Source organism: Lithobates pipiens, unplaced genomic scaffold (genome assembly GCF_037356315.1).
Source record: "Lithobates pipiens isolate NorthernLeopardFrog02 unplaced genomic scaffold, aLitPip1_a1.2 Scaffold_8, whole genome shotgun sequence".
In the NCBI taxonomy this organism is placed as follows: Eukaryota; Metazoa; Chordata; class Amphibia; order Anura; family Ranidae; genus Lithobates; species Lithobates pipiens.
The window spans coordinates 348,335,990-348,349,142 of NW_027507903.1; the positions used below are offsets into that span (position 1 = coordinate 348,335,990).

General features: G+C 47.4%; 1 protein-coding gene across 1 annotated transcript in view; it reads left to right on the forward strand.

Moving 5' to 3' along the window:
- Positions 1-13,153, forward strand: part of PDLIM4 (PDZ and LIM domain 4) — a 262,578-nt gene that overhangs the window by 210,873 nt on the left and 38,552 nt on the right. The window contains exon 4 of the mRNA XM_077473273.1: positions 336-532. Coding sequence (XP_077329399.1) covers positions 336-532 — 197 coding nt within the window. The remainder of the gene's footprint in view (positions 1-335; positions 533-13,153) is intronic.

The following is a 13,153-nucleotide window of genomic DNA, read 5'->3' on the forward strand; positions in this document are numbered from 1 at the left end:
TTCTACGTCATCACATTTGAATCTGTCTGACTTTTGGAGTGATCGTGTGCAAGTCCGTTCATTTGAAAGTCACGTGGATCTCCGCTGCAAAGTCTGTCGGATAGTCCACAAGTCTGTTGAAAAGTCTGATCGTGTGTACGCGGCATGAGAGTGGATTCCCTGCAATATACATGTATTTGCTCTTTCTTCTTTTTGTTTCTCTTGGATAGGAAGTAAAGAGAAATCTGCCAAATGGAAAATAGAAAAAACAAAAAATGACAGGTGTTATATCCTTTCACTGTTTATTAGAATATTCGATTATGCATTATTTATTGTGTTCTATGCTCTATTTTTAGGACATTTTTCCATCAGAAAGTACCAATAACAGACGACCCAGTTCATTTTCGCCACGGAGCAGCCCCAGTGACGTTCAACCAATGTTCAATGTCCAGTACAACAATCCATCCAGGCTTTATGTAAATGACAACAATAATGGCATAGACTCTCACCTTTCTTCACACATGGGTCGAGTCAGTATTTCTTCACCTCCCAAGTAAGTACAATGTCTTAATTTGTTAATTGGATTTTTATGAGTTTGTAAGGCCAGCAAAGATGGCGCTCTTTTTTGAGATGTTCCTACTAAGTCAGCGTTGACCATGGATTCTATACCGGTACTGGCCACAGATCTTCCTCTGTAGTACTGGAGGGTTATGATTATATGAAAAAAAACTGAGTATAATAAGAAATAGTGTACATTTCTCATATAAAGATTGCTTGGATTAAATGGAAACCTACTCTCCTGCACAGCTGCTCTGAATCAAAAGTATGTATACATTTTATTCAGGGAAAGAACTTTGTTTATATAATAATATTTCCAAAGATGATTTACAAATTTAATTTGTATTTGCATTCCATACACAGCTATCAATATACGTTTGTTCTGTGTTCTAAATGGTGACAGCATTTCTGTAGCACAAAATAAACAAGAGTAAAAAGCCGGTTTGGACATTCTAGCAGCCATTTTTGGAAAATTAGCACAGTAGTTAAAAGCCCACTCTGTATTTGTGGCCATTTCTAATCCTAAAGACAGAGAGATCCTACTAGTTCAACATGCGATAGTCTGTTAGGGTGTTATAAAGCATGTAGAAAGTATAAATGTGAGTTTATAAAATGCTCTTGTAATATTTTGTATCCTTAGTATAATAATGTTTTGTCTTTTGACACTGTCACTGCTATGGTTGACAAATGTACCTATTTTTTTTTTTTTTAAATAGATTAGAAAGAAACAAGTGGCCATTTTATTTAAACTATTTTCAGAGTCTATAATAAAAAGAGTCAGCTGGAAGTATTGTCATCTACTGCAACTATAAGGTGTCACCTTAAACAAAATGCTCACCTTTCATAACAGCAGGAACCACTGCACCAATATTGATACAGTATATCGGATCCCATATCCATCCTTTGATTTAAAAAAAATCACATCTTTGGATAATGCTAAAGAATTTTTCAAGCTTATTTTTTTATCAGCAATCATGCAAGCTACATATTCATTCAGTGGCTCAGATGTTTCTTATCTTACGTCACGCATTAAATACAAATATATATACAATAAATTACTTTCTAGTTTAGTAAACACATTTATAGAAAAGTATCCCCCTGAAAATGTTCAAGCATATTGAAAAATCTCTCTGAACAATTATGGGTGCTTTTGCAGGAAAGAACGACTTATCTTTTAACCCCTTCGTTATAGGATGATTGCCAGTGATGTCTGTAACATCTGGAATGTTATCAAACACTGCATAATATATGACAGGGGTCAGCAACCTTTTTCCACTTAAGGGCCGGATTCAATGTATGTGAATGCATGGAAGCTGCATTCACCTGCTAATAAATGAAGATAATAATAATCGTAATAATAACAGGACAGGTTTACCTTACTTTAAGGTGCTTCACTAATACAAAGCCCGTTCACCCCGAGGGAACATGCAGGTTCACTCCCTTGAGGCTTTGGCATCTCTGCAGGGTCTCCCACCCCCCTCTTTACCTCTAGACCCCTTTACATTACACAGGCCCCTGGACCTCTGGACTCCTTTACATTACAGAGGCCCCTGCACCTCTGGACTCCTTTACATTACACAGCCCTGCAACTCTGGTTCCCTTTACATTACACAGCCCCACACCTCGGGTTCCCTTTACATTACACAGCCCATTGCACCTCTGGTCCCCTTTACCTTGCACAGCCCCCGCACCTCTGGACCCCTTTACATAACACAGCCCCACACCTCTTGTTCTCTTTACATTACACAGCACCCGCACCTCTGGGCCCCTTTACATTACACAGCCCCACACCTCTAGTTCCCTTTACATTACACAGCACCCTGCACATCTGGAACCCTTTACGTTACACAGCACCAAACCTCTGGTTCCCTTTACATTACACAGCACCCTGCACATCTGGTCCACTTTACATTACACAGCCCCCACACCTCTGGACCCCTTTACATTACACAGCACCCTGCACATCTAGACCCCTTTACATTACTCAGTCCCTGCACCTCTGGACCCCTTTACATTAGACAGCCTCCTTTGCATATTACTCAGCCCTCCTGCATATTACACAGCCCCCCTATCCAGCCTCCCCCTGTATATTACAAAGCCCTCTGCATATTACACAGCACCCCCTGCATTCTACACTCCCCCACCTCTACACACATAATTTTTGCTTGCACATGATTGGATGATGGAAGGCAACAAAACTTCATCTCATTCTCCAAGCTCTGGGGGAAATTCCTTTGCTGAGAGCAACTACACATGCAAAGTGAACAGTCTATTTACTTTTAGTAAGTCAACCCCATAGTCTCCTAATACACTATTGGTGAGCTGCATGACAGTTGGTTGACAGTGGTTTCTATATAAATTATATTAAGATAAAATAAGTGAATGTTCTGATTTTCATGCACCTATAGGATTTACTGTTAAGCATTAGTAACTAACTGGATTTTTATTCCCAAGCAAAAAAAAGGAAGCAGGTTTTTAAAGTACTTCAAGCACACGGCAATCCTCTTGTCCTATACACTAATGTGTTTAACTCCTTTTGAAGATTATTTGTAACTAAGACCCCATTCACACTGTCGAACCGTTCAGGTCCATCTGTCAGTTTTGACAGTGGACCTGAACGGGCGCTCTATGCTGGTCTATGGAGCGACAAATGTCAGCGGTGACATGCCTGCTGACATCTGACCCGGTCCGATCCACCAAAAGCAGATGGATGGCCCTACATCCGGATCTGTCGCCATCGGATCGGATGAGATCTGATGAAAATGGACATGCTGTCTATTTTCATCCAATTTCTACATAGAAACCAGCGGTGCTCGACAAGCCCCTCCTCGCTCAGTGAGCAGACTGGGACCTGTCATCCGCCGGCTGAGCAGAGATCAATGGAGAGATCTCTCACTGAGCTGGCGGACAGAGGCGGACTCCATGGAAGCGGATCCACCTCGTGGGAATGAGGCCTAAAGGTGAAGTTAATTTGTTGTCATTAAATGCTGTAATTAAAAAATGCACTTTGTGTATGTTTTCTTAATCACAACATTATATTACTTTACATGAACTAATACAATGTAGAAATGATGAGCGTGGCCTGGACGGAGACCGTGATGGACGCCTAACTGGTGAGCTCCTGCGTTCCGGGAATACTTTGCCTGCTCACACGGGAGCCTACCTCCTTTCCCTGCTATGCACAGGTCTACCAGGAGCTCGTCCACCTCCCGCACCCCTAAGGAGCCCAAGACCGTTCAGGGGAGGCACATTCCGGACATATTCCGGTCGCAGCGATACCAGGCCCTCGAGCCTTCACAGGCCCAATCCCCGGCCTCGCCTGACGGATCCTCACCTGCCCACATGCCCGGGGCGTCCGCACCTGGACCTGGGGGTTCCCAACCCCCAAGCCTCCTTGATCTGGAGAAAGTCGCCCAGGACATTAAGTGCACGGTGACTGCAGCGATCGCGGACCTCAAGACGGACCTGCTGGCAGTTGCCCGCCGCATGGACAATGTGGAGCAGACTACCCAGACCCACGCGGCGGCCATTCGCCAAGTGCAATCCGCGTATGACTCCCAGCTTTCTCAAGTCTTCGAACTGCATAGACACGTCGAGGACCTGGATAACCGCGGTCGGAGGCATAACATACGGGTCCGGGGTGTCCCCGAAAGCATCGAGCCAGACGCCATTCAGCCGACCCTATGCACCATATTTAATGATCTCATGGAGCGCCCCGCAGATTCCCCCATTGACATGGAAAGGGCTCATCGGGCCCTCCGCCCCCCACCCAGAGACTCTGAGCCACCCAGAGACATCATCTGTGCCATTGTCAACTACCCTTTGAAAGAGGAAATTCTTCGAAAAGCACGCATGAAGGGGCGTATTGTGTACAACGGGGCAGATGTGAAGCTCTTTCAAGATCTTTCACAGATCACTCTCCAGAACAGGAAGGCGCTCCGTCCGCTACTGGAGGCCCTCCGCTCTAGAAACATCCAGTACCGCTGGAGGTTCCCTTTTGGCCTCTCAGCCTCAGCCAGAGGGCGCTCTGCACTTCTTCGCACCCCAGAGGATCTCCCAGCCTTCTGCGACCAACTTGATCTGCCACTGGTCGAACTCCCGGACTGGTATTCGACCTTCTTTCCGACGGAGCCCTGGCGTCCTGTGTCTCTCAATCCATCACCGAAAGCCGCACGTCAACGCTCGCGACATCGTCGCCTGGATCCGAGGTCTCCTAACGACCGTCCTTTCCGACGGGAACTGCGCCAACGAAGCCCCTCACCTTCGCTAGCACGAGGCGAAGCACCGGAGGACTAAGAGAGATTACAGCCGTTTGACTTATGTTCTGAGTGAGTACCCTGCCCCGCTTCCCTCCTGCCCCCTCCCCGAGACTCTCCTTTGTCCATCTCGCCCTCTCTCCTTCCTTCCCCGTGCTTCCCTAACCGACTACCTTTGGCTTCCATCCACCACGCTCCATCGCGCTCTTCATGGCCCGCATGTGTTTCCCTGGCCACCCCCGCCTACCTGTCTCAACACTCCTCACTCCAGAACTGGGGACTCTCGCCCTGACAAGGATCCCTCTTCCCCTGCTGCCGTTCGGACTCTTGGAATTCACCTACTTTCCTCTGTGAAATAATTCTGCTCTTCGGGAAGACATCTATGCTTGTGAGACTCTTTTTTTTTTTTTTTTTGTTTTTTTTTTTACTATACCCTGTTTTTACCTCTAACCCCCGAGGTTTGTTTCCCTCCTGGCTCCAAATTCTCTAATTGAAGACCCCTTTCTCATCTGGAAGGGTAAGAGATGGCCACGGACTTAGACTCGCTACGCTTGCCCTTCCTATACCGGGTACTATATATCATTGCTTGGATGTGTGGGTGGGGGGGGGGGGGGGGGAGAGGATTTTGAAAACCCTTTTCTTCTTTGGATCTCTCTGTTTTGTATTTGCTGCCCTCCCCCTCCCTTCCCCCTCCTCTCCTTCCTCTCCCCTCCCTACTTCCCCCCCTCAAACCCCTACCTCCCCCTACCCCCTTCCCGCCCTCCTCCCCCTACCCCCCTCCCGCCCTCCTCCCCGTCCTCCCCCCCGTCCTCCCCCACTTCCCCTCCCCTTCCCCTCCTTTCCCCCCCAATCCCCGCCCCATAAGGGGTAGGTACTCGACCGAGACTTCTCTCAGGCTTATCAGTCTTAAGCTATTATCCTGATGTTAATATTGTTTCTTTTATATCTGTTAAGTTGTTATGTTTTTTATGCATCCTTACTCCATTTTGTAGGATTTGAGACCCATGGCATGTCTTTTTCGCCTCCAGCCGCGGCTCCATCACGTTTTATTACTTTCTGTGTAGTTGTTAATACCTAACATTACGACTTCCTTCCCCTTTTTCTCCAGATCCCCTTTATTATTGGTAGGCTCCCCTATACGCCTGGCCCCTCCCCAATACAAATGGGCGGGACCCCTTACATACTCACCTAGATTCCCTGGTTCGCAGACGTCATGTATCTCTCGTCTACCCCACTGTTCCCACACAGCAGTCTCTCCTAGACTAGGCTGACACACCAGATTTCACCACCCGTCCCTCTAGGTAGTTAGCTGGTCTAATTCTACCTCTGGTCTTTTTTTTTCCTTTCCTTCCCCCCTGATCCCCTGCCCTTCCCTTTCCCACCTTTCCCTACCTCCTTGTCCTCTTTCTCTTCCTCTCTGCTTCTCCGCCCCTTTCCCCTTTCTTTTCTTCCCTTGCCCCGGGGTCTGTGGTCCCCTGCCCCACTTCCCCCTCTATAGGCCTCTATTCCGGTATTCCCGGTACAAACCTTTTCCACCTGCCCAATCCCTCAGGATGCAGCCTTCATCCGCGAATAGCGCTCCCCTGCAACTGAAATGTGTCTCCCTTAACGTTAAGGGACTCAACCTGCCAGAAAAAAGATCTCAAGTATTATCCTCATTGACCAAGTTTAAAGCACACTTTGTTTTCTTGCAGGAGACGCACTTTCGCTCTGACGCTATACCTAAACTCTCGAACCACGTATATAAGACGGCCTTCCATGCCACCAATCCTGCAGCAAAAACGAAGGGTGTGTCCGTCCTTGTCTCCAGACACGCTAACTTTCATCTCTCCGACTCCCTGATAGACCCGGAGGGCAGGTATGTCTTCCTTAAGGGCACCTACGCTTCGACACCGATCACGTTGGCCAACATCTATTGCCCTAACGAACATCAGGTAACCTTTTTCCGCACGACCTGCGCCCTCTTGTCCTCCTTTCAGAGCGGGCTGCTTCTTTTAGCTGGGGACTTTAATGTCCCTCTGAACCCCCTTCTTGATACGTCCACTGGGACATCCTCGCTGACTTACAGAGCCCTCCGCCAGATTAAAGCTCAGCTCCAAGCTTTATCACTTCACGACACCTGGCGTACTCTTCATCCCTCCTCCAAAGATTACACCTTCTACTCGGCTCCCCACCAAAAATATTCCAGAATTGATTTTTTCTTTTTGTCCCAGAGGGACCTCCCTCTCCTTCAACACTCATCCATTGAACCCATGTTCCTCTCTGACCATCACCCTATCACCGTCACGCTCTCCTTCCCCGATTCCTGTCCCAAAACTAAAATCTGGCGTTTTAACCCGTCCTTGCTCAAAGATTCCCTCGCCCTGGAGCGTATTCGCTCGAGTATCCGACTGTTTTTCCAGGAGAATTCGGGGTCCGTTGCCTCCCCGGTTTCTCTCTGGGAGGCCCATAAGTGCGTAATTAGAGGGGAGCTGCTGGCCCTATCTTCCCAAGCCAAAAAACTACACCAGGAGCGCGTGAACTCCCTTCTGACAAAGCTGAAGACGTTGGAAACGTCTCACAAATTATCTCAGGCCCAAGCTACCCTCAATGAGCTGATACACACTCGCACTCTGCTCACAGATGAGCTGGGCAAACGCACTAAAAGACGTTATGTCTTAGGCCAAAGGGTCTTCTACGAACACGGCAACAAATGTGGCCGTCTCCTGGCTCGTTCGGTCCAATCAGCTAAATTATCTCCATCTGTCCATAGCCTGCGACATCCCTCGGGATCCTTACTTACTAAAAATGAGGATATTGCGAAGGAATTCGAAAACTTCTACACCAAACTTTATAACCTTCACCCTTCTCCCCTTTCTCGGACCGCAAGAGCGGCCCGAGACGCTCTTATCGCAGATTTTCTCGCGTCACATAGCCCCAGCCCTATCTCTCCCCTGTGTGCTCAATCTCTGGAGGCACGATTTTCCCCCCTGGAACTAGACACTGCGCTGAAGCAGATGAAGGTTGGCAAAAGCCCGGGGCCGGATGGTTTCTCCCTCCAGTACTACAAATCTTTCCTGGACACCCTCTCCCCTCACCTTCTACTCACCTTCAATGCCCTCGCGGATCCCCAGGTGAAGTCAGACCAAATGTTAAAGGCTCACATAACTGTAATACCTAAGGAGGGCAAGGATCCCCACTTGCCAGCAAACTATAGGCCAATCTCACTGTTGAATGTCGACATCAAACTTTATGCCAAAATTTTAGCCAACAGATTGCTCCCCTTGATCCCCAGCCTAATCCCCAATGACCAGGTGGGATTTGTCCCGGGAAGGGAGGCTCGGGACAACACTATCCGCGCCTTGAACCTTCACCACTGGCTCACTTCTTCAAAAATTCCTGGTTTCTTCCTCTCCCTCGACGCCGAGAAGGCGTTCGATAGAGTGGCCTGGGACTACATGCGCGCAGTCTTAACAGCGGTGGGCCTGGGTGACCGCATGTTAGCTTCTATAATGACCTTATATGCTGGCCCTACTGCGGCGGTGAGAGTCAACGGCCACCTATCGGACGCCTTCCCTATCAGCAACGGCACTCGTCAGGGCTGCCCCCTCTCACCACTGATATACATTCTCACTCTGGAGCCACTCTTGAATAAACTCAGAACGAACCCGGATATTAGGGGGATCTCGATTAAGGAGAGGGAGCTCAAGGTTTCGGCCTTTGCGGACGACATCTTGCTCTCTCTGACCGCGCCGCGCACTTCTCTTCCATCACTGCTTCAAGACTTAGAAGTTTTTGGTAAGATTTCCAACCTTAAGATCAACAATTCCAAATCCCAAGCCCTGAATGTCACCCTACCCCCCCGGGAAGTATCCCATTGCCAGGCAGCGTTTCCCTTCCATTGGGAACACACCGCTATCTCGTACCTGGGCATCAAAATCCCTCGCCTCCTTTCTGACCTTTACCCCCTTAACTTCCACGCGGCCCTGACCCACACCCAAACCTATCTTAAAGACTGGAACCACCTTAACGTGTCTTGGTTCGGACGAGCGGCCTTAATTAAAATGATCGTCTTGCCTCGCTTCTTATACCTGATCCAGACCATCCCTATGGCCCTGCCCTGTAGTTTCTTTTCCTCCTATCGGAAGGTCTGCTCGTCCTTTTTGTGGAGAGACTCCCCACCGAGGATCAAATACTCCAGGCTCACACTCCCCAAATCCAAAGGGGGGATCGCCCTCCCGGACTTATACAAGTATTACGTCGCCTGCCACCTTACCAGGGTAGCGGACTGGCATATCCACTCTCTTGACAAACTTTGGGTATCTCTAGAAGATGCCTTCTCCACAGTCCCCATTCATCTCCTCCCCTGGTTGCTCCCAAAACAATGGCCCCATTCCCTTGCTGCACACCCATTTATCCACACTTCCTTGATGCTATGCAGGAAAATATCTGCCTCCGTTCCTATTGCGCCGTCCCCGGGCCCCTTAACTACACTGAGATTCAACCCTGACTTCCCTCCTGGTTATTCACCCAACTTTCTTCGACAGGTCTGGCCCTTCGAGGATGTCCTGGCCCTTCATTTTTTCCAGGGGGGCAAAATTCTTTCTTTAGACACCCTTCGTAGCCTCCCGAATGCCTCCTCCTTCTCGTTTTGGACGTACCGCCAGGTTCACCATTTTCTTTCCACCCGGGCCCCTTTAGAGGAATGGATACGACCACTCACCCCGTTTGAAGACTTATGCAACCGTAAGACACCCCAAAAACACCTTGTCTCCCTCCTGTATGCCCTCATCGCGGACCCGGTTGCCCCGACCCTTTCCCCCTCTCAATCCTCCTGGCATAGGGATCTGCCGACTCCTCTAACACCGACGGAATGGACTAGAGTCCATGAATATACTCATAAAGGCTCGCTGAATGTAGCCATCCAGGAGAATGGTTACAAAATTTTAACCAGATGGTACAGGACCCCTTCCCGCCTTCATAAGTTCTCCCCCTCTACTCCGAATGTCTGCTGGAGATGCAACGCTGATATTGGGACAATGCTCCACATCTGGTGGGCGTGCCCGATCATCCAACCCTTCTGGAAGGAAGTCCACAGACTCATCCTAGCCGTTACTACTCTTGATCTTGATTACACTCCGGCACAATTCCTCCTCCATCACACCTCCCTTTCTCGGAGAGCCTATTTGAAATCCCTGGCCATGCATATGGTCAATGCTGCCAGGTTGTGTGTTCCCAGACACTGGCGGACTACGCGTGCCCCTTCGTTGGCCGAATGGTTTGCGACCATCTCCAGGATTGCTGGCATGGAGGAGTTGATCCACATCTCCCAAGAGAGATTCGAGAAATACTCTTTTACGTGGGCCTGTTGGTCTCATTTCACAACTACTCCTGAGTATAAACAACATGTTCCTCCTGGCTGAAGGCTGACCTCCACCTGAATCCCTACCAACCGTCTATTACTTCCCCTGGGCCCCCCCCTGGGGCGGGGGACCACACACCCCACACACTCTCTTCCTCTCTCCTTCCCTCCTCCCTCACTCCCCCCCCTCTCCTTCCCTTTCTCCTCTCCCCCCCCCCTTTTTTCTGTCTTTCTCCCTCCCTTCTTTGCCCCCTCCCCCCCTCCTCTCCTTTCCCCAAGACCCCTCCCCTGTTGACACCGCTTCTTTCCGGTTTCCCTTTTTCTTTTTGACACTTGGCTTTGCTCTCGCCTTATACCCTTTGTTCTCCCTGGGGTATCTCGGGTGGGCGCAGGTAGCCACCCGAGCTGTTCCCCTCCCGCGGCTGTGAAGCCATCATATTTAGACTTGATGTAGTACTGGTATAGTGGTTGGAACAGTATTCAAGCCTATTCTTCTGCTTAGTACCGTTGGGAGGTCCCTGTTGGCTTCTCCCCCACCGTGCATTATTTCTTTTGTGTGTTTGGCCTCTTGACATGTACCTGTTCATTTATGATGACCTGTTCCTGTAAACTGTTACACTTTTCAATAAAATCTTTATGGAAAAAAAAAAAAAAAAAATACAATGTAGAATAGCTGTGTGAGATGTATCCAACAAGTGCAGACTTAAGCTGGATACACACTATACAATTTTCTGTAGATTTTTCCCTTCAGATTTACCAAAACTATATAATAGAAGGTCAAACCTTAAGAGTTTAAATTTATATGCAATCAGGCAGGCCTTTGGACTACATGGTTTTGGTAAATCTAAAGGAAATCAGACAACAAAAGTTGTATTGTGTGTATGGGGTCTTACTAGGACTGTCCTTAGAGAAGTCATAATTGGGTTGATTTACTAAAATTGGAGAGTACAATATCTGGTGCAGCTGTGCATTAAAACCAATCAGCTTCTGAGTTGTATTTGTCAAAGTTTAATTGAACAATTTGAAGTTAGAAGCTGAGTGGCTACTATGCACACAGATTTTGCACTATCCATTTTTATGAAATAAACCCCAATGTGCCCAGACGGATCTTATCAAAGTGTTATGTGACACAACTGAGCAAATATATGCTAGTGATGTGTTTAATAAAAATGCTGGTTTAAAAAACAAGTGCTACATGCAATTTTTTCTTTCTGTCAACTTGGGCCTCTTGGACATGGACTCCTGAGCCCTTGCAACATAAATCCCTCCATATTTTCCTTGCTTGTAAAGCCCGGATGCTCTGCTTATAGACATGAATGACGATGCACAGCTGTAGTAAGGTATACCAGTGCCTGCGTAAACCTTCATATAGCTTAAAAGCGTATGCACAAATTAAAAAATAAGAAATATGCAGGGATTTACATTGCATGGACTTAGACACATGTGTGTAAAAGACCTAAAACTTCTTACTGATCTGGAGTTCCTTTGTCCAGCTTATTTGGACATTGTGTATATGTTGTGAAAGTAAATTTTTTTCCCAACTGAAAAGGGAACCATCAGCACCTATCTGCTCAGAGAGTTTCCAATTTCCACAAGCTGTGCTTGAGTTTGCCATATCATTTTCTATAAAGGTTTGGGCATATTTTACCTTTAGTGCTAGCAGCTATTTTTTTTTTTTTCACATATCATTTTCTATGATTAGGAGATATATGGGCTGAAGTTTACAAAATCTGTCACAGACTCCGGTCAGCTCATTATAGAATGGTACATTAAAATTCCCCTTTCCACCTAGTGCAGTAAATTGGAACACATCATCTTCTTGCCTGATTCTTCAAAAGGCCTTAGCTTGAAGTAAACCTGTGGCCAGGCTATGGACAGCCACATATTTAGTTATACTTAGTGTAACATCCTCCTAGTCAGGTCACTAGTAGTATTGAGGTAAATTTTGTTTTTGGCACCTCTGTAGCCAGTGAAGCGAAGTTTGATTGATTTTGGCGGTTATGGGTTCTGCTGGTTGCAGGCTCAACTGCTTCCCCCTGATTTCTGGTAGGTTCCAGAATTTAGTCAGTTGGAAGAGGCAGACCCTTAACTTTCATATTCATACAGCCTCAGCCAATCCCTGGTAGGAAAAATAACCAGTAGGGGGCTAAGGTGCATATAAATAGACTGGCGCCTGGAACATCAGGGCCCTCTGGGTCACTTAGCTGAAAATTTCAGGAGGCTATCAGAGTTCCAGCTCAGTGAGAGCTGAGGGGTCCAAGTCAGAAGTTGCTGGGAGCAATTTGGAGTAAGTCTACAGGGGATCTAGTCTGAAGGCTCACAGTACATAAGCTGGCTGGAACTGCATGAGAGCATTCAAATACTCAGGGCACGGCGAGTACAAGCCTTAGAGAGAGACTCTAGAGACTGTCCTTATTATTCCTTGGGGAGGCTGCTCCAGATTTGCTGGATCAGGCTTGCTCTGGCATTAGAGTCCACTGTAGTTTACTCATCACTAGCCAGAGACTGCTCCAGATTTTCTGGCTAAGGTTTGCACTTTCATTGAGTCCACTGAGTATGAAGAGGGATTTCACCATGGAGAGACTGACATAGCCAGATAGTGTCCTCTGTTATACTTTGCACTAAATGTGGAGTATCCCAAGGCTCACCCAACACCTTACCCAAGTTCAATCAGCATTAAACTACAAAAAGACAGGCATTGCCTGTTTCTTGAGAGTGTAGAGCTGCTGTGTGCCTGGCAGCCGTGTACCTCATAGGGAATGGAACCTGGGACAAAACTGCCAGCCCAGTCTGGGGTCTATGCTACATTAGCAAACAGTAAAAGGGATTTATAACAAGTCATTGCCTCTTTAACTTCAAGCACTGTGAAGCAATTCTTTCTCAAACTTCACAATAAAAGCCCTAAAATTGTTATGGTCATTCTCTCAGCTTACATTGATCCCCCCCACAGTACCTGCTTAATATTTACATTAGAAAGTAAAGGGTAAAAGGCTAGAAAGCATTACTAGTAGGGGAATTA